The sequence below is a fragment of the Balearica regulorum genome, chromosome 2 (genome assembly GCF_011004875.1).
Source record: "Balearica regulorum gibbericeps isolate bBalReg1 chromosome 2, bBalReg1.pri, whole genome shotgun sequence".
NCBI lineage: Eukaryota > Metazoa > Chordata > Aves > Gruiformes > Gruidae > Balearica > Balearica regulorum.
Window position 1 is genome coordinate 28,934,789 of NC_046185.1, and position 27,600 is coordinate 28,962,388.

Below are 27,600 nucleotides of genomic sequence, written 5' to 3' on the forward strand. Positions count from 1 at the left end.
TGCAGAATATAATTTTATTGGTCTTGTTATCAAAATGATTTAATGCAAATATATTCCAAAAATTACTAAGGCTGAAGCACAACTCATTCTCAAGAAGACGATCTTTGTTGACTTGCTGATTTTGCAGGTTTTGTTGCACTGTGAAATCTGTGTTCGTTACAGATTCTGTCGCTTTCAAGAATGCATGTTTATTCTCTTTACTGAGGTCATTCCACTGACACTTTGATATCATAACAGAAATGACCATGATGGGATAGTACCAGCCAATCAGCAGTGTAGTACTGCCCAAACCAAAATGACTGCTTCCTTCTCCAGTCACATCTATCTTAATACTTAGAAGTTTGTGAACTGTTGAATACAGCGATGACTATTTAAAGTTTGGGGGTTTTTTGGGCAGGCTTTTCTTTTTTTTTTTTTTTTTTTTGGTTGGTTGATTGGTTGGTTTTGGGGTTTAATAAAAACCAAAAACCCAAACGAAACAAAACAAACAACAGTCAATGGAATTGATTGAATATTTAACAATGTAGTTTAAGCCTGATTGAAAGAAGATCATTCCTATCATTAGAACTACAGAAATCCTTTTCTTGTAACACATTAATGTGATCTGAAAGATCTGCTTTGGTGTACTAGCTGAAAGTTGAAATTCATTAGCCAACCTAGAATGTTATAACCTTTGTCTATAGCACTGATGTCCAGACTTTCTGGAGTATGCACATTGCGTTGGGAGTCTCCTGAAAGCTTGAACGTTTCATTTACCACCTTTGTCTTTCTGAGTTGGTGTACGTTTTATGAGACCTGGATATGTTCTTCCTGCAACTAAACATTGTTTTCTAAGATGTGCTTTTGCAACAAAATTCAGACAAATAAAAAGGGTTATCTCTATCTTAGAGTGAAGAAAAACAAGATTGGAATGTTCCATTGTAGTGAAGATAGTAATAGATATCACAAAGACTGCAGTTTTAAATCACTGCAGTTTGCTACTTGTTTGTCCTTTTTTAAAAAAACTTTAATAACTGCTCTCTGAGATATTCCCTGGCTTTTGAGGTTTTATAGAAATCTGAGGAGGACAAAGAACTATGAAGACTATTGTCCTGTTGAGACTTATCATTACATCATTCCTCCTTAAGTCATTTCTAGATTGATGATGCCTAAAAAAGCTAACCTGAAAATCCATTTCAAACATTTATTACTGTTTCAATGAAAAAGTATTTCCAAATGTCTGCTTTGAAGATATTCCTCCTAATTTTAATTTTTCAAAGCCCTCTTGTCTTATCTCCATCCTATAATAAAAAATAACAGAGGTTGACATTATCTGTTCAAGCATTCAGAACACATGCTTCAGTTAGGCCTTCCTAAACACTTGTATCTCTAGGTTGCACTCCCCCAGTTTAGCCAGTTCTCTTACTGGAATTTAGTCAACTAATCCTAAAAAAGTTCTTTGCTGACCTTCCTTAAATGTTTTAATACATCTTATAGTAAAAAAACAAAAGCTGAAAATAGGAATCTAATCAGATGAAAATAGTGCAATTGTGTTACACTATCAATGAAATACCTAGACATGAAAAAATGTGAGGGATTTTAGCAGTATTATTTCCAGACAATTACAACTTTTCAATTTAATATTTTTTACGTTGTGTAAGCTACTTGAACTTTTTTTAATACTAACATTCTCAGAAATCTGGGACTCAAAACAACTCTTTCAATTTTAAACTCATTTATGCACATGATTAAGATTTTTTTTTGTATATATATTGAGCTGTTTTGTGTTTGTAGGGCTAATACTTTTTTGTGAAGATTTATAAACTGTTGAGTCATTAGAAAGATAAACAATTCAAGACAGCTGTGATCTCAGATTTGGAAAGATGACGAATACAGTTCATCATAAGCCTGCTCCTGCAAAGTATTAATCTTCTCTCTAAGCTGTGCCAGTTCTCATAAGAGCACAGATCTCTTGCTTGGCACGTCGACCTATATAAAAGGAAGGCTGAACTGCCATGTAAAACTGTGTCAGATATCTGAGAGAATAGCACTTTCTTTATCATTTAAGGGATTTTGTTTTGTTTTATGTAATATTAATACTGTAAAAATATGCAAAGGTATGTAAAAAGTTAAATACTTGCTTAGCACATCCTTCATCTCTAAATATTGGATGAACTGGAACTGTTGTTGTAAGACTGAAGAGGTACAACGACATCTTTATCAACACCCACCTAACATGTCACATACTCATTTCTCAGCTTGAACATTCCTCATTCCTCAACAATGCAACTTCCTTATGACTCTCACTTAAAACAACAACATATCCCACAGGGAGAAGCCATTTTAAATGGCAACAAGATAGATTTACCAGGACAATGGATTTAGCACTGTAACTGGCTGTAATATTAAACATTCTATTTAATATTATACATAAAGACTGCAAATCTTCACTACAGTAAAGTTGTCATCAAAGCATAGTTCTTATTGGATTGGTGTAGTAATGTTACAGCTGTATCTATCAACCTTTCACTGTTAGCATCCACTGCAAAATAATGACTTGCAGAATTAGCTGATTTTCAAAGCCTATCTTTTTTTATATAAGGCTTACACATATGCGTACGGTTCAGTCTAAAAGCCCTTGTAGTCAGTCACAAATATTAAGTTGGGCTTTTTATAGAAATGATGTTGAGAAAGTGACATCATCTCATACAGCACACTGTATGTTCTGCTGAAGGCTGTCTGCACCAAACACACGGTTCACATGGGTAGCTTATTCCCACCTCAGGGAACAACTAGTTCTGACACAGTGGTAATGTGTGGATGTGACACGAATGCAAGCACAAATATGGTTATGCAAACGGCAAAAGGTCATGCTCTAAAAATGCTAGGATAGGCTGTTCAGTATTTTCAAGACAGCAACTGAACACATACAAATGCCTCAAACATAGTAAGAGATGTATATTTGGTTTCCAGGATCAGTGGTTTTGGCGAGTCAGAAACAACAGGGTGATGGATGGATACCCCATGCAGATTACCTACTTCTGGAGGGGACTGCCTCCCAGCATTGATGCAGTTTATGAAAACAGTGAGGGGAATTTTGTCTTCTTCAAAGGTAAGAAAAAAAGAAAAGTAAGATTTTGTGTGATAATTTTGGCTGTGATGATTTCTTGGAAAATATCTTGCTTGTTTTTACTAATGATTTGTAAATCATGCTGCAAATTGGTAGTTAAATGAAAAGTATATGAGTTATGTTTTTTCATTTTGGCAGTGACAGCTTTAATTTATGATTACCTTTCAGAGTATCAGATCATTTGCTCTTAGATGTTCAATAAAAATTTGGAAGTATAAATAAGAGAGTAATAGTAATGCAGTGGTCTACTATGAAATTCTTTTGAAAAATGTGGATTAAGAAGCAAGAATGAACACAGGGTTTGCTGGGCTTTTGTTGTTGTTGTTGTTCTCTTTGCACATTCCTTTTTACAAATGAAATTTGCATATATTTAAATGGCACATGTGTTACATATATCTCATTGTACTCCACTGTACTTAATTCATCTGAGAACTGTGATATTAGGTGTTTCATAGATGTGTATTTAGTAATTTAAAGAAGCATAAACTACAGAAAATATGTTGTATAGGTTGAATTGTTGCTAATCATTCTTTCCAAAGTTTCACTCCAAGCATCAGCTGTTCTTCAAAATTAAAGTTCTTGAACATGCATCTAATTTAAACTTATTGAGAAAATTATCCTATATGTTAAACAAATACATATTTATCAACGAAAGAGTGAAAACCATGTAAAATATGTTCTACAAGATAATAATTTGGGAGAACAAAGAAGAAACTGAATAGATATTTGAAAAATTATTCTGCTATTAAGTGTTGTGAGTGATTCACTTGTTAACTCATTACAAAAAAGTAGAAAATTGTTTTTTAAGTTGTTATATCAAAAAATAATTCATTTTTACAAGTGGAATCATTATCAGCAATATAGAAATAATATTTCATTCATTATGGAAACATTATCATCTTGGGAATGCTAAATGGAAAATATATAATAAAGTGTCAAAACATTGCATAACAGTATAGTGAAGATGAACTGTATGTTTCACTAACAGGGAAATTGTATTTTTTGTATGAATCATAATGAAAATTACATACTATATAGTACATTTTCTATTTACATGACTTCAGTACAGCATATGCTTTTACTTCTGTTGCCATGAAATAAACTTCATGTCATAAACTCTGGAAAGTTGATAAAATCAAGAATCATGGTCAAGGTACCTCCAAATCTCCATCACTCTGCTTCATTTTTGGGTCCTTGGAACGTGGGAGGATACAAAGATTATTCTGTAGATACTCCTTTGCTCATCACTGCTATGTGATGAACCATCCTGTGCATTCCAGACCTCTGCCTTGATAATGATGGGATCTGTTACCTGAGATTCAGACAGAAAGGATCAAGCTTAGTCTTATACCTGCTTTCTTTTCCTTCCCAGTGACCTCAAAGTATGTTTTATCACTATTTAACTCTTCACTCAATGCTAACTTACTCCTGCTAGGCCTTAGAGGAATAGGGTGATTCAGTAGGCTGTAGGTTACAGAAAACAAAAAACAGAGGGAGGAGAGGAACTTTTCTATTTTCTACCTGGGAAATAAAATAATCAGGATTATTATATTGCTGCAAGCAAAAGCAGCAGGATTGTGCTCTTAGAAGTCAGAATATCGTGTTTTTACCTTCCTCATCATCCCCAGCTTATGCTCTCTGATTTCAAATCAACTAGTTTTGTGCCTTCTAGTTGATATCATATGATACTTGGATTTTCTGTTGTGGGTATTCTTCCACCTTTCTTTTCAAAGTTCCTTTCATTATTTTTCCAGTGACATTTGCATTGTCCCTTTATTTGCCAAGGTCAAAAGTCTTTCTTGCACGAATTTTCCTGAATCTTTGCTTCTCTTCCTCTTCGTGATTTCCAATATCTGCCTGATGGTGTTTGTCTGTAATTCATGTTTTTCTACTGCCACAGAATCAGTAGGTTCAACTAAGTCTTTTGTATGTGTGTTCTTGAAAATTCCTGTTAACCAAGGATCTCAGATGCCTTGTGGAACATGATTGCAGAAGTCTATATAAATAGACTGTAGGTAGTATTGTCTTGTTTCTTCCATTCCCTCACAAAATTTCTTCCTGGGAAAAGAGTATACGTCTTCCTCCCAAAGGTGCTAGAAACAGACAACCTGACAGTTGCTAAAGAACGTATTATTCAGGTAGTGTGCTTTACCAATGTAAAACTGGTCAAACCAAGTTCTAGAAGGAGCTTTGAATCTCAAGTCTGCCATACAGATATGTTCACATATCACATATCCAAGCCAACATTTCTGTTTATTATTCAGAATAAAAATAGAAGAGGTGGAGTGAGTGCCATCACAGAGCTTGGACTGTGTATTGGGTCTGGCTGAGAGGGAGTTAATTTTCCCCATAGCAGCCCTCACACTGCCATGCTGGGTATTGGTAGCGAGCAAGGTGTTGATAACACACCAGTGTTTGGCTACTGCTGAGCAGCACCGGCACACATCAAGGCTGTCTCTCCAACATTTCCCCCCCTCTCAGCAGTAGGCTGGGGGTGGGCAAGATCTTGGGAGGGGACAAAGACAGGACAGGTGACCCAAACTGACCAAGGGGGTATTCCATACCATATGATGTCTGCTCAGCGATAAAAGCTGAGAGATAGGGAGAGGAATGGGGCAGGGACATTCGGAGTTTTTTTTTCAACGTTTGTCTTCCAGAGTAACCAGCATGTGTACTGAAGCCCTGTTTCCCAGGAAGTGGACGTACATCGCCTGTTGATGGGAAGTAGAGAATAATCTTTTGCTTTTGCTTTGCTTCCACACATGGCCTTTTGCTTTTGCTACATTAAACTGCCTTTACCTTGACCCACGAGTTTGGGGTTGTCTTTTCCATCTTATTTTTCTCCCCTCCCTGCCCTGCTGAGGAGGGGAGTAATAGAGCAGCTTGGTGGATGCTTGGCGTCCAGCCGAGGTTAAACCACCACAGACTGGAATAATGTCACTATGCGTTCCTCTCAGAAAACATTTTCCAGATCACTTCCTTTTAAGGCTGGTCAGTTCTTCACAGTAAAAAAGTGTGATGTTCAAGTGAAGACAGCATTTACTTGCAGATTTTTAAATAAGATCTCCAAAACTACTTCTCAAGGTATCAGTACTATCCAATGGCCTGTAAGGTACAGAGTCTTGAGTCTCTGGTGTGCACCGGAGAAACAGGTCAGTGCATAAATATCCTCCTTTCAGAACAGCCATTCCTTCTTCTACAGATGCTCAGAGGAGGGTTCCAGGCACACCTTCCATCTCCATTGTTCTCATTCACTTTGGAGGCTTTTTTACTGGTGTGAAACAGGGCCTCCTGTGACTGACTGATTTTTCACTCCTGCTTTCATACTTGTGGAGCAGTATCTCTACTCTCTGAGGAAGGTGAAGAAAGGAGTAAGTCAATTTTACTCATCTGTGATTGCTAGTGAGTAATTGCCACCTTGCTTCTCCTTACATGCCTACACTGTCATAAGTTCTGGATAAACAATATTCTGTTAGGTCAGTGACATTTTTAAGATGCACTCAAGATAGACTTTGCAAACCACCTTGGATTGAGACATTCTCTTTAGAAATCCACAAATCGCATTTATTTTCAATGATCTATATTCTATTTGGTTTGTTTCAATCCTTGTCTTTCACAATGGCAAATATAAAATTTGGAACAGTTGATTTAAATTTTAAAACACGTTTAGAACTTTATTACTTTTATTATTAGCATTAGATTTTTCCTCCCTTTGAGTATACAGTTAGATTCATGAAATTAGTACACTTTTTTACAGTAGTAGAAATATAGATTAGTAAAGGTATAAAAGTATTTAACAACCAACACTTTTTTAAAATGGGAGCTATGTTGTAAAATACGAGCCGTATGCAAATGATATAAGAAGGCAGCTCAGGATGGAACATTTATTTATGAACCTTTGAAATGTCCTTATAGTTTGTTTTTGCTATGAGAAATGTACTTATTCTTAACTTGTGCTAATAAAATTTATCAGTATATTTATACCTATTTCACATTACTCTCCTGAGAATACTTGAGCAACCTGTGAGATCATGTGTAATGTGTTAGACATCTGTAGAAAATGAAGTTGAATCAAGTTCAAGACTATTGGATCAAGTGTCTTCTTTGGATTTGAAACTTTATTGGACTATTGTTTTTTTTTTTTAAATTTTACCATTTTAACTTTTATTTCCTTTTTTTTAATTAATATTTATTTACACAAGGAAAAAACAATTGTAAAAATTCAGTAGCATGCTTGTAGTACAAAGTGATGCTTGCTCATTTTGAGTGGCTTAAGATACTTGGCCTGTGTCCTTGTACCTCATAATGTTCATAAAGTACATAGCAATCTGGTGGATGGCTGCTTATAAAAAGCAGATGTTTACAGTCTTGTTATTATTCACTGCTGGTGTCCATGCTGACTGATAATAAGAAGAGGGCACCAGCATGATACTTTTTTTTTTTTTTTAATGAGGAAATGTGAATAGTAAAATTAATTCTGTGTACCTGTGGGAATTTATATGGTGCTAAAAATGAAATTGTCAAGCCATCTGCGCTGTTGAATGTTATGGTAAAGCAAATGTAGCAATAGAAAGGCTGCTGTAAAATTCATACTACCAGTGCCAGCATCATAACTTTCAACTGCACTTCTCCCAGTGCTTGACAATTTTATTTTAAAAAATGGATTTACTATAGTGTCAGATCATGGAGCAGAGAAATGACAGAAACTTAATGTGGGAAATAAATAGAGAATGAGAAAAAAGGAAGCATGAATAGTAATTTGTCGTTACTAGTAAGATGGCATTTCATCCTGCCATTTGATCCTGATCACCTAAGATCAAGAGCAAGGGTGACTGTAGAAAAAACCCTTCAGAAGTAGATATTAAAATTTTAACTGGTTTCAATCGAATAGAATTCCTAAAAGTTTTGAGAATTAGTCTCATCACTGTAACACTTTATAGTGATTATATGCTATATCCCACACAGGTCTTGCAGTACACACGTATCATAATTGCATATAACATTGTGGTGGGTTGACCCTGGCTGAGGGCCAGGTGCCCACCAGAGCCGCTCTATCACTCCCCTCTTTCATTAGACAGGGGAGAAAAGCTACAATAAAAGAAAACTTACGGGTCGAGATAAGGACAAGGAGAGATCATTCTCTAATTATCATCACGAGCAAAACAGACCGAACTTAGAGAGGGAATTCATCTTATTTATTACTAAGCAAAACAGAGTAGAGGAATGAGAAATAAAACCAAAATCTTAAAACACCTCCCCCCACCCCTCCCATCTTCCCGGGCTCAACTTCACTCCCGGCTTCAACCTCCGCCCCCCCTCAGCGGCACAGGGGGACGGGGAGTGGGGGTTACGGTCAGTTCATCACGCGGTGTTTCTGCCGCTTCTTCATCCTCAGGGGGAGGACTCATTGTTCCCCCGCTCCAGCGTGGGGTCCCTCTCACGGGAGACAGTCCTTCACGGCCTTCTCCAACGTGAGTCTCCTCCACGGGGTGCAGACCTTCAGGAGCAAACTGCTCCAGCGTGGGTCCCCCACGGGGTCACAAGTCCTGCCAGCAAACCTGCTCTGGCGTGGGCTCCTCTCTCCACGGATCCACAGGTCCTGCCAGGAGCTTGCTGCAGCGCGGGCTTCCCACGGGGTCACAGCCTCCTTCAGGTGTCTCCACCTGCTCCGGCGTGGGGTCCTCCACGGGCTGCAGGTGGAATCGTTACACCCCCTCATCCTCCCTCCATGGGCTGCAGGGGGACAGCCTGCTTCACCATGGTCTTCACCACAGGCTGCAGGGGAATCTTGCTCCGGCGCCTGGAGCACCTCCTCCCCCTCCTTCTTCACTGACCTTGGTGTCTGCAGATGTTCTTACATCTTCTCACTCCTCTCTCTGGCTGCAAAAGCTCTCTCTAACTGTTTTTGTCTTTCTTAAATATGTTATCACAGAGGCGCTGATTGGCTTGGCCTTGGCCAGCGGCGGGTCTGTCTTGGAGCCGGCTGGCATTGGCTCTGTCAGACACAGGGGAAGCTTCTAGCAGCTTCTCACAGAAGCCACCCCTGTAGCCCCCCCGCTACCAAAACCTTGCCACGCAAAACCAACACAAACATCAACAAAAACCTTGGTTGCTGACAACCCAGAGCACAACTATTCAGCACTCCGATTCTACAAAGGAAGGACTGCAGTTGCTAAAAACCTCATAATTGTTTGCAGTAGTCAGTAGGTAGTTAAATAGTCTGAAGACTATCTGGAGTTAAATATTCAATATTTTAAGTGAAATGTAGCAGTGCAGATAGATACCCTTTATTTCCAGTATTTTTTTTCAGAATGTCAAAGATAGATGTTGAGAGACTTCAAATAATTGCAGTCACAGTTCATCCTTCTCAATTGTTTCCCTACAGTGATGATATTTAACAAAGCATTATTACGATAAGTAAGACATTTTGACTTTTTTATCACTTGCTTTATTCTCAGCTTGTGACCTTACCATTTTGCTTGTTATTATATTAGATCTTACATTAGGGAATAAAAGCAGAGAGATGAAACATTCTGAAGGCTGGCCAGACTTCATGAAACATGTGGTGCTTTATTCTCTGTGAGAATAACAAACCCACCAACCAGACCTTAAAAAACAACTTTGTAAAATAAATACAGTGGTGATTTCTTCTAAGGGCATAGGTTAGGACTCTGAACAAACGTTACTTATCTATAAGAAGGATCAAACTATAGCTATTCTATCTTTGTCATATATTCTCTATTTCCATTATAATCACAATTAACAAAGTTTATTGGCTATTTACTAGTAGAAGTGAAATATGAGCTAAATGAAAGCATACTGGCTTAAGCATTCATTTTTAATACATTTTAAGATACATAAATGTAAGGTAGAAATAAAAGGAGCTAATGGTCATCACAGTCAGCCATCTTTTGCACTGGTTTTCAGTTTTAACTCCTAATATTTGGTTCTGAATCTGAAAGCTTCTAATTTTTTCTGACTTTTTGGAAATCCTCTGATCAACAGCCACCCACTTTTCCCCCAGCTGAGAGACAGAAGCTAAACAGAAAACAAACCAACCAACCAACCCATCAACAAACCACCTAAAAACCCCTGAAACAAACAAACAAAGAAAAAAACAAACAAAAACAACCAACGTGAAAACTGTCAGGCAGATGGAACATTTGGATTTCTTATATACAGTCCTTCCTATTAACAGTCAACAGAGTTGTAGCAGACTAAACATGTCTTCCAAAGCAAATGTTAAATACAATTCCCTCTAGTTAAAATCAATAGAATTCTTGCTCACATATGTTAGAGCTCTCAATGCCCTACTGTCTCCATAAAATACAGTTTAATTTACCTTTTCTCTATTTACCCAGAAAGAATTTGCTTCTTAGTAAGAAATTATGTGAAGAAGAATTTAGTTTCCTACTTAAGTCTTGTGTTCCCACATCTACACTTTCCTTATGTTTCATTATATCTGAATATGCAACAAACATGTGGCTCAGAGGTGCTGTCGCTTACAGTGGTGTGTGCTCAACCCCTGCTTATTTTGGTATGACTTGATCTTGCTAATTGCCAAATTTGACTCATTGTGTATGGCTGATAAGGATCTACACCAAACAATTGCTGTTACTTTTATTCCTCGTGAGGCACAGAGAAAGGTAATGGCATTACATACATCACAGCATATGTCTCTCAATGATGTGCAACAGCTGTCATTTTGAATGATCTTCTGAAACAGAAATGAGCTGGCTCAGTGTCATTCACTGGATGCCATCTGTTGTTCACACCATAAGTACCAACTGGTAAGGTCCAAAACACATGACTTCTCTTATCGTTGCATTTGAAACTGCTATTACCAGCTGAAGCCTTTTGTGTCCGGTCATGTGAATTGGCAAAAGGCTAAACCACATGGGAGGAGGGACAGTGAATGACTGAAGATGCTCACCCCTAACATGATCAAACCCTGTAAGTGAATTTTGTAAGGAATCTCTGTAAAGGTAAATGTTGGGTTAGCACAGACCTTAATCCCAGGTCAACACAGACCTCAGATTTCCATGACTGCTCTTCATAGATCTCTGCGTCTCTTCTATTTTCAGTACTTCGAATGGCTCTGAACATACTTATTCTTTGAACCCTTTCTTCCTTCAACTGGCAGGGGAGAGAAGATGGATTGGTTGAGCAAACTGTAGTGTCTGTGCTTGGAAGTGGGTGACAAGCAGCTGTAAAGAAGCTGATAAAAAATTTACCCTGGAAACCCAGCATGGGAGGGACTGAAACTGTATCCCTTCTCCTAATTAAAACCGTGATAAAATGAAAGCATGCTTTAAATCACTACAGTACAAACAGGGAGATTAAAAAAAAATTCCCTTTAAACAAACATTTAATACCACTGAGGGACAGATAAAATATAAAACCAGCTGCAAAACAGCTCTCCAGATTTTCCATGTTGGTGACTCTGGCATACACCTGATCCTAGATCTTTAGGGTAATATTACATTTCCTTATAAAATATTTATATAGCACAGTGCTTAACCTCCTAAGTCTGTGCAACAGCCTGCCTAGCCTTACAGGTAAGTACAATGGCTAATATGAACAGCCATGATTTTCTCTCTTAGGATCTCTTTCCAAATGTGTTTGAGCAAAATATATTCTTAAAGTTTTCTCCTTGTATTTTAAATATTATCAAAATCATAACTAACAATGGATAGACCAAAATGAAGTAAGCAATAGGCCAATCCAATATACACATTCACTGATCTTCTCTAGACCATTCTGTCATGTAATTCAGAAGAGTCTACATGATGCCAAAGAGTATCTTCTCCTTCACTGTTATTATTACTAAAAATATCAGTGCTTTTGGAAACACAGGTGAAGGTAGTGCATTGAATAGAAAATAAGCACATGGTTCCTACACAACAGTCTAGCTTAGAAAGAGTGTCCCAGTAGCCTAAATGACATAATGCAGAAGAAAGAGAAGACAGGCCTCAAAGCAAGCTCTTCAGATAAGTAATAAAATGCAAATTATGCTCCCTTTTCCCTATTTCTAGGGGGCATATGAGGATCTTTATTCCTTTTTTGTCAGCCAGATCTGTCTGTGTTTGAAAGAGAAGTCTCTACTGAAAATTCACAGGTGAGAAGTGTATTTGAAGAATTAGAAGAAAGCAAAAACATAAAAAGAAGATAATTGCAAGACTAGAACAGGAGACAGTATGTTGAGAAGGCTCTAGTAAAGAGTTTGGAGTACAACACAATTTTTGGTGAAAGTGTTAGACTAAAGGCTTAATATGCAATGATTAACCAGGTGAGATAATTGTGGAAGTGTTCAGTGAGGAAGAAGAGCTTGGCTAGGAAGCTAGAGCAAACTGAAGGTGGGAAACTGGAGTTGTGGGCTAGTGAGGCAAACTTTCCAGTTACAAGACAGAGCACAGGAAGTATCCTCTCCAAAAACAGGTACAGAGGGGGCTATAATGCAAAACACTGGTGCAACTGCTGCTTCTGTAGACATGCACACCCCTATGTAGACAATATATTTAGCTAGTAACTGCAACAGTAGGGGTTCAACCACGGAGCGTTGCTGTCCAGGAGGCACTAGGCTATTAATTGTACCTAAGAAAGTATAGGTAACCTGAGATTTGTGTAGACATTGCTAACACCAAGTAGAGTCACACAACTATCTTGTATTATCAGCATGTAATAAGTCTATTGGGTGATTTTGAATGATTTGTCACGCACAATCAAAGGTTAAATCTTACTGCCAATGGTACTAAAGGCAACCCCCCATTAATTTCAGAAACACAAGTTTCTCACCTGTGGGACTTCAGAACCTCAGTTTGCTGTCTTTAGGCCACACTAAAGAAAATATAATTAAAAAAATAATTAAATTCTATAGTAATTTCAGAAATAATCTGTACATCCTTCATAAGTAATTTAACTTCTTGAGGAAAAGGACAGTACAGAGTAATAAAAGTATATGGTCTGTAAAAGGATGGGAATTTCAATTTTTATTTATTTATTTGTTTTCTTACCACATTTTCTCTTTAAATTCATTCCTCTTTCCTCATGAAAGGTAAATCTGTTGTGTAGTATTGCTGTAAATATATTACATTATCAACCACAGAGCATCCTGAGATTACTTCATTTTCATCCTGGGTTTAATCCCTGTATAGTTGGTATCAAACTATTCTGTGGGCTTATTGAATGAAGGGTGCTTTATAAATGCAAGGTATCTGTAAGGCATATTTAATTTTGCATTAAAGAACATTGATAGAACATTTGTCATCTTACTGTGTTTGGCAGAACCACTATAGACCTTTGGAAGTCTTTCTTATTTCTTAGGAATGTATTAATATTAATAGTGAGAGTACTGAAGATTAACACACATATACATATGTGTATATATCTGCTTTTGTGCAGGTAACAAGTTCTGGGTTTTCAAGGACACTACTCTCCAGCCAGGTTATCCTCATGATTTGGTAACACTTGGAAGTGGAATTCCTTCCCATGGCATTGATTCAGCAATTTGGTGGGAAGACGTTGGGAAAACCTACTTCTTCAAAGGAGATAGGTTGGTACAGGAATTCTGCAATGAAGCAACTTGGTGGATATCAGCTAAGCCTGTTAATCTTTTCCTCTGTTTCACAAAAGAAGAAGTCAAGCCACTTAAACAGTTCATTTTCTGTGGATGAAATTAACTCCTCCTGCATAGAGGGCCATACTGTTTTCACATTTCTTAAAATCTAAATTATATTTGTGTGTATATACTGAAATAAGTATATGTACATACAATGGAAAGGTTATGTTTTATAAGTCAACAGGGAAGTCACAGTTGTGGCAATTTTAAACTTAAATATTCAAAGTAATGTAGTGTCCTGGTTTTCTGCTGGCGTAGAGTTAATTTTCTTACTAGTAGCTGGTACAGTGCTATGTTTTGGATTTAGGATGAGAATAATGTTGATAACACACTAATATTTTAGTTGTTGCTAAGCAGTCAAGGACTTTTCAGCTTCTCATGTTGCCCTGCCAATGTATGTACACTCGTACCTGCTCCTTTTTTATCCACATTTCTAAACCCTAGCACATAAACAGGCAATGTATGATCCAAAGCTTTTTAAGGTCAGTGAAAATGGCTTCTCTGCTACTATTTAAAAATGAGGTAAGAAAGGAAAATGACAGCTAAACCAGGAAGCTAGAGAACAATTTGAGCAGTTTCCTAGGAATTATTTTTAAATAAATATTACAGTTCCCTTCAGAAAAAAACACTTATGATTAGTAAAGAACAGAACAAAATTGTAAAATCTGAGGCAAATTATTCTTTATGAATAATTGTAATGTTTGCATTAGTTTTATTAGAAGTATGATGACTGCTTTTGTTACTGTGTGGTACTTAGGAATCTGAGATATTAATAGTAGTCATGGATCACTTAAGAAATTAATTTAATGCACATTGTAGAATATGTTTCACACACTACAGTTGATCACTTTTAGCAGTATTGTTGCATGGCAGATTGCTACTACCAATTTTATTGTTAAAGCTTTTTTTTTAAAAAAAAAAAAAACACCAAAATTTCTCCAACACTTATGATGAGGAAAGTACATAACTAAGTAAAATTTTTGTGGTGCTTGAAAAATAGGTATCATTTCAAGCAATCAATTTCCACAGTGAAGAAGAAAGCCACCTAAATGATTTGTTTCCTGTGGTTAAGTAGATCTTTAAAAAAATGTAAGTTCATTTTCAGGTAATAATTTTCCACCTCCAAACTCCTGGGAAAGTGTGTATTGTAGGAATCTTATGTGAACTGTACTTCCTTTAGGGTTTATTCAGCAGCATCCTTTTATATTTCCATGCACAGGCAGTTACTTATAGTCAAGAATTTTCCTAAAACACTAGTGGTAATAACAGAAGACAAAAAGAACTATCAGAGAAAACATCTGTTAATGGAGAAGTTCCTACTTAGAGCTAAGAAGCACAATGAAACACAGCAGGATACAAATGCAATACAGTATATTAGAAGAAGATCGAATGACATAAGCCTTGCAGAGATAATTGAGCTATTACAGAATATTGACCACCAGTGGGAATAAACCCATATACCACTAAGCTTCTCAACGTGTATTGTTTATATCTCATTTTTTTCTTAATGTAAATTTAGAGTTGAATTCTCCTGCTGGTTTTAGTAGTATGTATATGTCAACTATAAGGGTGGATCTTTTCCTGCAAAAGGTATAACATACATGTAGCTTCTCAGTGGTAGGAGAAATCAAAATAACAAAGAATGTTCCTTCTTATGTAACTCAAGGACATGTATACTTACTTTCTTTTGACAGCAGTCTGTAGTTAAGGAGCTCCAGGGCAGTCTACACAGATTTAAATGTCCCAGAACAGTGGTATATATGAAAAAGTTAGAGCAATAAAATACAAAGCATCAAATATTGGCTATAAAATGAAGAAAAAAAACCAAACCCAAACCAGCAAGAAGATTTAAAAGTCCAAATAGTAAATGGTATGTTAATACTCATATGACTAAAGCAGCTCATGTATGGATAATTATTATTAATATTTGAAATGATCCATTTAAACAGTAAAGATAATTCTTCCAAATAATTATATGAAAACTAAAGAGGGGGCAAAAGATGACTACAGAAAACATTTTGCCCTTTCTCATTCCTCTCCTACCAGAACTGAGTAGTGTAGGACAAGATGATAACAGGTTTGCTACACTTCTTGACACATGGCCTTGTTTATGCCCCTGTCTGGTGTGACTGCTTTATGTACTTTAGAATTTAAATGAATATTTTTTTTCTTCATAGAGCTTAGTCATCCAATAGTTCAGAATAACATTAAATAAACAGGATTAGATCAGGGAAGAACATGTTTTAGCAAATATTTTCCAAATTCCCTTTTTCTGAAGCCATGAAGTGGACTTTCATTTATTTTCCCTCTGTTACTCTATCAATCTTTGAGATACAGTAACACAATTTATATAATTTGTAAAGCTCAAATTGCTCAAATCATCTGGGAGTCTGCTTGTGAATATTTGCCATGCCAAGGAGAATCAGGACTAGGTTTTTCCTTACCCTGTAGACATGCTCATTATTCCAGCACAGATTGCTGAGGTAGTATCATGATCAGTCCTTCCCTCATAGGATTTCTCATCAATGCTGAAAAAACAACAGTTCTGGGACTTGTGTGTGTGCACTGGGTGTGTCCTCAAAGACTTGTTTTTTAATGAAAATGAATATTTTTGAAAGTCCTATAGGACTGTCTATTTCCATCATGCAGCCTAGTGGGGAAAAAAAAAAAAACCAAACAAAAAAAAACCCCAAACCCAGAGGTTAGTAAAAGAAGGAACTAAAAAAGGTGAAAAGTTTGGAAGAGAAAACAGGAAAATGAGGATGCAGGAAGGAAATAGGGTTCTGGGAAAGAGGAATGGAGGAAAAGGTAATATAGTTGATCAAGAAGAAATGCAGATAAAAATGGAGATTAGAAAATATAATATTAAGCTTAGCAAAGATTGAGTGTAAAGAAACAGAGGGAAAGAGAGAACAGGCACATATGAAAAGAGAATATACAAACTAAGGATGAAGAAACACGGAGTCAAAAGACGAGCAAGAACTGATGGCAGTAGTATTGATGTCAGAGCTTTGTTTACTACTTCTATATGTTGTTTCTCCATGTTAAGCTCTGAAAGATGCTACATTTCAAAATAAAGAGCATTGCTTTATTAGCTCGTTACTGATGCATATGTGACTAGATTAAGAAATCAGGCTATAAAAAAAAATTATGCATAAGAAAGAAAAAGTAAATACAAATGCTTTGTAATGTAAATTGCCAATTCTTAACCCACTTGAAATCTGTCACCTTTTAATTTCGTTGAAAGTTTAAAGCCAGAGAAATGCCCCACAGAGAGAAATACAGAGGAGTTTAGCCCATTTTGTTTTTAAAAAAGATTGAGACGTAAATTGATTACAGTGTTTAAGTACCTTCACAGGGACAAAATATCATCCACTTAAGGACTCTTTAATATATCAGGAATGATCATAACATGGATTTCTAAAAGCTGAAGTCAAATTAATTCAAATTAGAAAAAGGGTCAAGTTTTTAGCAGTGACCAGATTATCAATGAAAGTGTTATATTCTCAGGCTCTTTATGTCCTGAAATGGTGAGTGGCTGCATTTTTATGTAATTTTTCACATGAATAAAATTGATTTTGGAAAAAAAAAAAAAAATGCTGCAAGAAAACTATGCTCTAAATTGGAATGCTTTAAAGTAGTGGAGCCAATAAAAATATGAAATGACTCACCCAAACACTATATGAGGATAAACAGAAACACTAGAGATACAGTATGTTAATTCTTAGAAACAGTTTATAATAAGATATGCATAGCAATTTAACCAGCTACATAAGGACAAATAAATTATCAAGATCATCTGAAAGTGTAAAGAAAATCACAGGTGTAAATACTTCTTACATGTTCAGGTCTCCTAGAATTTACATGTTGAAGCTTTTTAAATTGGAGAAGGGCTGGCTGGCAAAAATGCACAAAAGCAGGTTGAATTTTGTATTACACTGTATCTATTTGATGTTAATGAAATGAAAAGCTACTGTAATGCATACATATAAGGAGATAAATTAAAATTACTGAGAGTATTTTAGTCTGAATGTACTGTTATTTTTTTTGATTAAAATGTTATCTAAAACATTAATGTATTTTTTTGCATATGTTGCATCTCTCTGTGTCACTGTGCAGAAGTCCTAGGCATCAGAATTGCTGCGATTATAAGTGTGATGCATACTGATTCAAATGTCAAAGTGCAAACCCATTTTATATTCTTTCTGCTTACATGAAACAATTGTGCAGTCAGTAAATAGGTTCCTTTGTAATCCCGTAGTAAAAAGAAAAATCAAGTATTCTGATTTGTGCCTAATGAATGTAGCAAATATTAGAAGGAAAAAAAAAATAGGTAGTTACTCATCTGCTTTTTTTTAATTGTTATTATTCTTTAAAAAAAAATTCAGGTACTGGAGGTACAGTGAAGAAATGAGATCCATGGACCCTGGTTATCCCAAACCAATCACAATTTGGAAAGGTATCCCAGAATCTCCTCAGGGAGCTTTTGTCCACAAAGAAAATGGTAAGCAAACACATTCCTGATTTAAAGATTTACTAACACTCTTTATGTGAGGTAGAGTAGTAGAGGCGTGATTGACTATTCAGGTTAAATAGCGAAGGAATTCTTGATTTATGAACAGAATATTTTTCTGCTATAGAACTTGCTGTTGTGAAAATAGCTGTTTGTTTGCATGTACCGTTTCACACAATGGAGAAAATATCTTTCAAATTTAGTATCATAAACCTTAATTTCCATTCTTTTTTTCTTGTTTCTTTATTCACTTAATTATTGCTGTTCTCTGCTGAATTATAGTACCTCTTAAAACAAGCTTCCTAAACACAGTATATCTGTCTTTGAATTGTCAAGGTGTTGGCTGTTTTAACAGCTTAAAAGATAATACTTTCATTCTGAACAACTAGCAAAGGGAAGCAGAAATATCCCTAAGAATCTATGTAAATAGATGATATCACAAGCCCATGATGCAGAAATGCAGATCATGGGGATGTTAGTATGAAGTGCTATTACCTATATCAAGATGCCTCATCACATACAGGAGCCTAGAATCTCAGCTGGCCACACTCCAAAGAATGAGATTAACCAAAATCTCCTCCATCTTGGGAGAACTCAGTGCTACCCAGGGGCTGCTGGCAGGCTGCCACAGAGCCCTCAGTCACGCAGAGTTTAGATCCCTTTGACGGGAATAAAAATACACATTTGTCGTCACTTATCATTATTGGAGAATTGTTGTATGGCATTTATGATTTATTTATTAGTAGGTTCTGAGTTTATTCTGTTTACCTCACAGACAGTACACGAATATATATTGCCATATTATTTTAATTTCCTTTTACTAAGTAGATAAAAAGATCTCTTTCCTTATATAAACCATTTCAGTCTCCTATTTCAACCTTTAACTTGATTAAATAATTTACCATGGAAATGTTTGGGGTTTTGGTGTCTGTTTTTTGGTTTTGTTTTTGTTTTGGTTTTGGTTTTGGTTTTTTTTTTCAGAAATATATTTAATTGCTTCCTTGCTTTGTCTCTGTTTTATCCAGAAGCAGAAACCCTTCTGGAATCTGGCCTTTTGGCTAGACTCAATATTTTTGTGTTGTTTTTATTTATTTGTTTTGTTTTTTTTTAACTAGAAAGTAGGTCAGTCAAGAGGATATTGTGCATACATCACACTCAATAACTAACTTCGTAAATATACATATATGTGGAAATGGGAACAAACATTATGCATGCACAAACAAATGTAATGGATATAATCTCTGCTTTCTTCCCTTCATTACCTTTCAAGCATATTTTAAAAGATTTGCATTCAAAAGGAATTTAACATATATGTATGTATGTATGCATGGGTGTGTTTGGGTTTTTTTCTTACCTTAATTGCATTCCCCATCATAGAATCATAGAATAGTTTGGGTTGGAAGGGACTTCAAAGATCACCTAGTTTCAACCCCCCTGTCACGGGCAGGGACACCCTCCACTAGACCAGGTTGCCCAAAGCCTCATCCAACCTGGTCTTAAACACTTCCAGGGATGGGGCATCCACAACCTCTCTGGGCAACTTGTTCCAATGCCTCACCACCCTCAGAGTAAAGAATTTCTTTCTAACATCTAATCTAAATCGACCCTCCTTCAGCTTAAACCCATTACCCCTTGTCCTATCACTATATGCCCCTGTAAACAGTCCCTCTCCAGCTTTCCTGTAGGCCCCTTCAGGTACTGGAAGGCCACAATTAGATCTCCCCAGAGCCGCCTTTTCTCCAGCCTGAACAACCCCAACTCTCTCAGCCTGTCCTCACAGGAGAGGTGCTCCAGCCCTCTGATCAGCTTCGTGGCCCTCCTCTGGACTCTCTCCAACAGCTCCATGTCTCTCCTGTACTGGGGCCCCCAGAGCTGGACACAGTACTCCAGGTGGGGTCTCACAAGAGCAGAGTAGAGGGGCAGGATCACCTCCCTCGACCTGCTGGTCACACCTCTTTTGATGCAGCCCAGGACACGGTTGGCTTTCTGGGCTGCAAGCGCACACTGCTGGTTCATGTTGAGCTTCTCATCAATCAATACCCCCAAGTCCTTCTCCTCGGGGCTGCTTTCAATCTATTCCTCGCCCAGCCTGTAGTTGTGCTTGGGATTGCCCTGACCCATGTGCAGGACCTTGCACTTGGCCTTGTTGACCTTCATGCAGTTCGCATGGGCCCACCTCTCCAGCCTGTCAAGGTCCCTCTGGATGGCATCCCTTCCCTCCAGCATGTCGACCACACCACGCTGCTTGGTGTTCTTGGCAAACTTGCTGATGGTGCAATTGATCCCACTGTCCATGTCACCAACAAACAGTGCCAGTCCCAGTACCAACCCCTGAGGAACGCCACTCATCACTGTTCTTCACTTGGACATTGAGCCATTCATCACAACTCTCTGAGTGCGACCATCCAGCCAATTCCTTATCCACCAAGTGGTCCATCCATCGAATCCATGTCTGTCCAATTTAGAGACAAGGATGTCATGTGGGACAGTGTCAAATGCCTTGCACAGGTCCAGGTAGATGACATCTGTTGCTCTTCCCTTGTCCACCAAGGCTGTAACCCCATCATAGAAGGCCACCAAATTTGTCAAGTACAATTTGCCCTTAGTGAAGCCATGTTGGCTTCACCTGATCTTCTACAGTGGGTGGTTCTGCATTCTCCCAGTCCCTGCCTTTGCCTTCTGTGACCTGGGCAGTGTGGCTCAAGCACTTGCCAGTGAAGACTGAGGCAAAAAAGTCGTTGAGCACCTCAGCCTTCTCCATATCCTGGGTAACCAGGTTGCTTGTTTCATTCCGGAGGGGACCCACATTTTCCGTCGTCCTCCTCTTATCACTAACATACCTATAGCAGCTTTTCTTGTCGTCCTTAACATCCTTGGCCAGACTAATTTCTATCAGGGCTTTGACTTTCCTAACCTGCTCCCTGGCTGCTCAGTTTCTCTCTATTCCTCCCAGGCTACCTGCCCTTGCTTCCACCCTCTGTAGGCTTCCTTTTTTGTTTGACTTTGCCCAGGAGCTCCTTGTTCATCTATCCATCATAAGTACTGAGCTCAGGTACATGTGTCTCTCATTACAAATGAAAATTATCTTACTGTAACACTCAGTCCAATGAGTTTGAAAACACTGCAGAGGCAGAGCAGTCATTCCTAAGGCAGGAAAGACACTTGGTTACTTCAAAGCCACTTCTCTTTTTCACCCCAGTGGCTGACTTTGAATGAGGAGAGTGGTAAAACATGACATGAGATCATGGAGGAGGGGAAGGGAAAAGGCATTCTTGGGCTTCTCAGAAAGTCTAAAAGGCATCAGGACAGAAAGGACTGAAAATGACACCATAAAGTTCCCAAGAAGACCACTAAGACATTTTCTCTGAAATCAAGAAAATAGACATCTTAAGAAACAGTTCACAAGTCCACTGTTGTTTGTATGAGGAGAGAAAGAAACAAAAGCTGATGTAAATAAGAAGTACCACAGCTTCATTGGAAAGAAGTTGATTACATTTTGCCTGAAATGATTTTCCTTTCTTTGGGCAGAAGCAGAGCTGACGAGGACGTTTTACTATATAGATTTTAATGGCACATCTGAAAGCACATCTTCCAGTTAATCCATTTCATTTTAAAGAATACTTTTTTCTTTCCCTTGTCTTTCTGTTGTGTAAACCATGCAAATGAAAACCTGCAACACGTCTGATCATAAAGGGTTTTTCTTCACTGTCCACAAAAATTTGGGGTAGTCTTGCAGTAAGAGGCTGGGAAAGATGAGAAAAAACAATTTCCTACTCCAGTCAGCATCCTGACTCAGTGTCCTAGAAGCTTGGTAAGGTACAGGTAACATCTTTGAAAGTGTCCCTGCTACTTCCCATAATGTGATTTTGTTTCTAATGCTGTGGTGGAAACTCTTAGAAGGTGAAGAAGAAATTTCCTTTCTATTGCTCCATGGAATCTGAGATCATACAAAGTTCTTCAGATTGGAGAAATCTTTCTTTCTGCCTTGAGAGCAGCATAGAAAATCTCACCTCCCAACTAGAAATTCTGCTAAAGTGGATGGTGAAGCAATTTTTAGAAAGAAGAAACAGAAGAAAGAGAAAAACTAGTCTACTTTATGTGCCCGTTGAGCTTTTTTTTTTTCTTTATGCTTACTACCACTCCTAATTTGAGTTACTGTTTGAAATGTTAGTGATTGCTAAGTCCTTTCATACTGTTTGGGTCAGGCATTGCACTCACTACTCTCAGCAACTAACACCTAGCAAATTGTAAGGAGCAGCTTCCAAAGTAGGCTCAACAAATCAAGCAGATTAGATGAAATCACTTTTAACAGCTGTGTGAAGTCACTTATTCTGCCATGAGAAGCAGTAAAACTTCTTGGTCTCTTATTACTACCCTTCTCTGCTCGTAACTGCTATCCTTCAGCTGTTACTGACTGTTATCCTGGTTCCTGTCTCAGAAAAATGACAATGAAGTTTAAAATACCTTCGGGGTTTTCCAGTGGAAAATATGCTCCGATTGAAGAATTTTTACTGGATTTATAGGGGCTGGTGATTGCTTTGCTGCTGTGATTTTAACAATTTTAATTTGATATTTCAATGTATAACAACAACACTAATGTCAGTATTCTGTCTTGTATGTGCCCCTGATATACACATGTATGTATTCTATATATATATATGTAAGAATATAAATTTAGAGATGTCATATTTCTATATGATTTCTATATAGGTATTAGAATATCAATCGAGATAATATATCAAATTTCCACGCTGGAAATATTTTTCCAAGGCCAGTATGGACAGTGCTTTCTTACACACATGTTGTTATATGAAAGGCAAAGGTAGGGTAACCTGTAGCTCAAAATACTGAAATTTTGCATTTGATAATATTTTTCATTTAGACTGCAGATTGCTTTAAGGAACTTTTGATATGCTAAAATTTTAAAACTTCATTATATTTAAAGTCCTCTCTTTGGTTTTGTTCCAGTCAGAATAAAAGATATTTTGTGAACAAGCCTTCTAACTACTAGTTTCACATAGCTCTGTGTTTTTCTTTTCTTTTTAACCAGTATTATATCTTTCTATAGATACATGTGCACATTCTCAGGTAATAAAACTGCAAGGGATTAAGGAAAGGAAAATAGTATCTTTTTAGTTGCTGGGAAGGCCACATTAAATTACATAGTTAATGTAGAAGAATGTTCAAATATTCTAAATATTCCGAAAAGTGGCAATAGATGATGAAGATTTTTTTACATAGTTGGAGCTGAAAAATGTACTATCAAGTAATTTTCTTTTTTTAATTTTTATTTTTTTAGAATTGAAAGAAACTAACTGCTATTTGAATAGGTGATTACTAATATTATGTCCAGATAGCCAGTTACTGATCATTTTAGGAAGCCTTGTTGAAACCACAAATAGTGCCCGATTGTCTTAGTATTCTCATTGGCCTTTAGTACTGCAGGAAATAAGCTGAGGTCTATAAAGTAAAGATAAGAAAAAATACAGCTGCTTGCATTCAGTTCATAAACAGTATGAGGAAGTTCTCCCATCCTGTAGGTTTGTTTCTTGCCAGATCAATGCCATTTTTCAGCTGGGATAATAAAGTAATGTAGATTTTTGGCAGGGAGTCAAGTGTTGGGTTTTTTTCCATTTAAACATGTTTAGTAATAACATTGGATTGCACCTGAATGATCAAATACCAACTCTTTCAGAAAACTTAAATCTGGTTACACCTGTTTTCTCTTGGCAAAGCTGCTGTTATTTCCTCCAGTTTTCTTCTTCTGAAGTAGAGCAGTATGCTATGTGACATTAAAGAGAGTCAGTTCTCATTTCTGACTAGCATAACATTGCAATTTGTTTCAGTAGACTTCCCATCTTGAAGAGGTTGTGATGCTTCAAAGTCCTGGCCCTGAGGATTCCAACTCTGGTTGGGTTTTCAGCAAATGAACAAATCAGCTAGACCCTGGTCTGTCGAAGATCATATTCTATAGAACTCCTTTATTTTTTGTAGTAATGGAAGAAAATAAAATCCCAGTTTATTCAATTATAAAAGCCACCCTGATGTTAGATTTTCTAGAGACAGTAAAGAAACAAAATTTGTAAAGAAGATTTGAAAGACCTATTGCTTACATCTTTTTAATTTTTTTAGTACAAAATAATTTGATAGTAGTAGTTTCGGTCATGGTGTGTTGATGACATGATTTGATCTGATATGACCATGAATAATTGCAATTTTCTTCCTCAGGCTTCACGTATTTCTACAAAGGAAAAGAGTACTGGAAATTCAATAACCAGATGCTCCGGGTGGAACCTGGCTATCCTAGATCCATTCTCAAGGATTTTATGGGTTGTGATGGACCAACAGATCGAGATAAAGACCGACACAGCCCTCAAGATGACGTTGACATTGTCATCAAACTGGACAACACAGCCAGCACTGTGAAAGCCATAGCCATCGTCATTCCCTGCATCCTGGCCTTGTGCCTCCTTGTCTTGGTTTACACTGTGTTCCAGTTCAAAAGGAAAGGAACACCCCGCCACATACTGTACTGCAAACGCTCTATGCAAGAGTGGGTGTGATGTAGAGTTTTGGTTTTTTTCTTTCTCTACCAGGAGTTTGTGGTAACTTGAGATTCAACACAAGAGCTGTTATGCAGTTTCCTAGCTAGGAGCGGGCATCTGTCAGTCTGAAACAAAGCTGATTCTTTAAAACCCAGGGGGTTGCCTGTCCTGCGCATGAGTGGCGATTCGCTCAGCTGGGAAGCTTCCATGATACACAGTATCTGCTGTTTCTTCAGTCCTTTGTCTTTCTTTGTCATTCGATTCTAGGCCTTTCCTCTGCGCGCTCAATGCCCGATAAACTATCAGGATTAACTAAAAAAAAATCTCCAATGTTTCTACATTTTTCCCTTAAGGCCTGTTCCCCTTTGAAAAATTTTTTGCTGAAAGTAAATTTTTTTAGAAAAACACAACAACCCACAATGGAACTTTCAGGAAAGTGAGAAGACCCAAAACAGCTTTGTCTCCAAAGAGGATTGCTTTCTGTCTGCTACGGATAAAGTCCCATGCTCCTACTTCCAGTTTTGTCAGGTGGGAGACTCGGATGACACGCAGGACTTCAGACTGTTCGGACAGCCATTTTCCAACAAACAAGGGGCCAAAATATCTGCAATATAGTAACAGCCTTAATAATACATTCATTTTGTGTTTTTTACAGCTGCTCTGGGCTACGTCCTCGATGTTTTAAACTCATTTATATTCACTGCTATAGTCAAGCAGAACCTTTTTATTGGTTTGTTTGATTTTTGGTTGGTTTTCCTGCATAATCTTTCCCAAGCTGTACCAAGCCAACTGCCCCAGGCCTTTCATAGGTCTGTCAGGAGCACTCATTCCAAAGCACGGTAAAAAAGCAGTGTGTCTCTGAAGTGGATTTCAATGAACTAAAGCAACAGTCATGGTATAGAGAAACTTGACGCTGGTATTACATTGGTGGTGTAACCCTTTGAGAACTATTGCATCCGTTTTCAGAGTCTGGTGGATGTTAATCTTGGTGTCATTAAATTATAGGATTGTGTTTGGGTAATACAGGTTTTAAAAGAAAATCAGTTTTTCAAAACAGATTTCCTGTGACTGCAAGTGAGTGTTTTTAATTATTTGCATTATTGATAGAAAAGCATTTGTAACATAAATAGAAAACAAAATATATTTACCAGCTACTCTGGTTAAAGGAACCAAACCTATTTTAATAACTTCTACCATTTACCAAGAATTTTTCTGAACTGGCGACACTTTTATAGCTTAGCCTTTTATCTTAAGCATCTTGAATTTCTCTTTTAAACTATGTTGCATGATAATTCAATTTGCCTCTGCAGAGGCAAAGTTACAGTTTCAAAGGAAAGCTAAAACGATGACTCTGATATTGCATGAGTATCCTCTGGTGTGTTACCCCTTTGCATGTTCACCATAGTTCTCAAAGGGTTAGCCAAATTTCTGGCCTTCAGCCGAATATGATATCACTGACAGAGCCAAGGGACCACCAAAGCATTTTGTCATTCTGTGTAATTTGTGCTAACAGCAGTATTGTCATTTTCATGTGACCTGCAGAGCAGGTTTGTATCAATATTTTTTTCCTAGAGAAAAGTCAGCAACTGACAGACCTCTTTATTGATTTTAGGAGCTGCTTCTTGCAGTGATAGGCTTTACAGTCACTGGGCTGTGAACTTATTAAAGATGGTCAGAATGATGCACCCCAAAAGTCAGACACCTGGTTTTTTATGAAAGCCAGGATTTGAGGGGAGTAGCTTTTGCAACAATGAACAGCTTGCCTTGAACTTGATTATTGACCTGTTGACTGTCATTACCAAGTTAAACGTTGTCTTCTGTGAACAGCTTCACTGTCCGAATTTCCTTAAAGTGTACTGTCCTATGTCTTTGATCTTTGACCTTTAACTTGCAAACTGGCACAAACTGAAGGGAATCTAGTGTTGCGAATGAACTAAGATAAGTTTTATTTCTTAAAAGGCCTGATATACATTATCCAAAATTTGAGAAAAAAATGTTGAAGTGTTTTCTTAGAAAAGAACTGACATAAACTAAACTATTTATGATAGAACTGTAGAAGGGTATTTTGCTATGTATACATGCACACTCTAAAAATGAACTACACTAGAAGTTACTTTTTATTTAACTTGAATACAATTTTCAGTATAAAATTATCATTTCTACGAATAGCTAGTTATTAATGAAAAGGTTATAGAAAGTATTAAAATACTTGAAATGGCCAGTATTGGCTTTTACATAAAATGAGACTTTTATACGACATTCAACCAATTTCTTACTGATTTCTTAATCCAAATAACTGGATCATTTTTTGGAGAGTGTAGGTATATATACATATATATTATGGTTATTATTATTTTGGTAATGGATAGCTTGACTGCCTTGAATTTATATTTATATTGAGCATAGCATGAAAAATAGTATGCCTTTTTGTTCAATTACATGATTTTATATTGATTTGAGGACTTATTTTATGAACATATGTGGCATGCTATAAAGCATTGCAAACTTATTTCTTAGAGCATAAACAGATATACATATGTACGGCTAACAAAAATGAAGATTAGAAAAAGATATAGTTTTACAACAAATATGCAATGCAGATGGCATTTTGGAGATGTTTTGTAGAGGTACTGCATACTGTAGGTTAGAAGTGCACCAGTATCATCCCATAGCATTATTTAGTAAATCCAATTCAGTTGTTGCTGAAAATATAGATTAATTGACAATTAAGTAACATAGGATATTTACTGCACATCAGCTCATTTGGTGGATTCAGAATTCTATACCTGTTTGCCATATACATTAAAATAGGGGG

At 37.1% G+C, this 27,600-nt stretch overlaps 1 protein-coding gene across 2 annotated transcripts in view; it reads left to right on the forward strand.

Annotated features, from left to right (window-relative positions):
• The window catches only part of MMP16 (matrix metallopeptidase 16), a 185,282-nt gene extending 157,943 nt beyond the window's left edge, over window positions 1–27,339 (forward strand). For both annotated transcript variants that reach the window (XM_075743766.1, XM_075743767.1), the window contains 4 exons: window positions 2,953–3,091; window positions 13,511–13,661; window positions 18,116–18,231; window positions 24,469–27,339. In XM_075743766.1, coding sequence (XP_075599881.1) covers window positions 2,953–3,091; window positions 13,511–13,661; window positions 18,116–18,231; window positions 24,469–24,803 — 741 coding nt within the window. In that variant the 3' untranslated portion in view covers window positions 24,804–27,339. The remainder of the gene's footprint in view (window positions 1–2,952; window positions 3,092–13,510; window positions 13,662–18,115; window positions 18,232–24,468) is intronic.
• The last annotated feature ends 261 nt before the right edge of the window (window positions 27,340–27,600 follow it).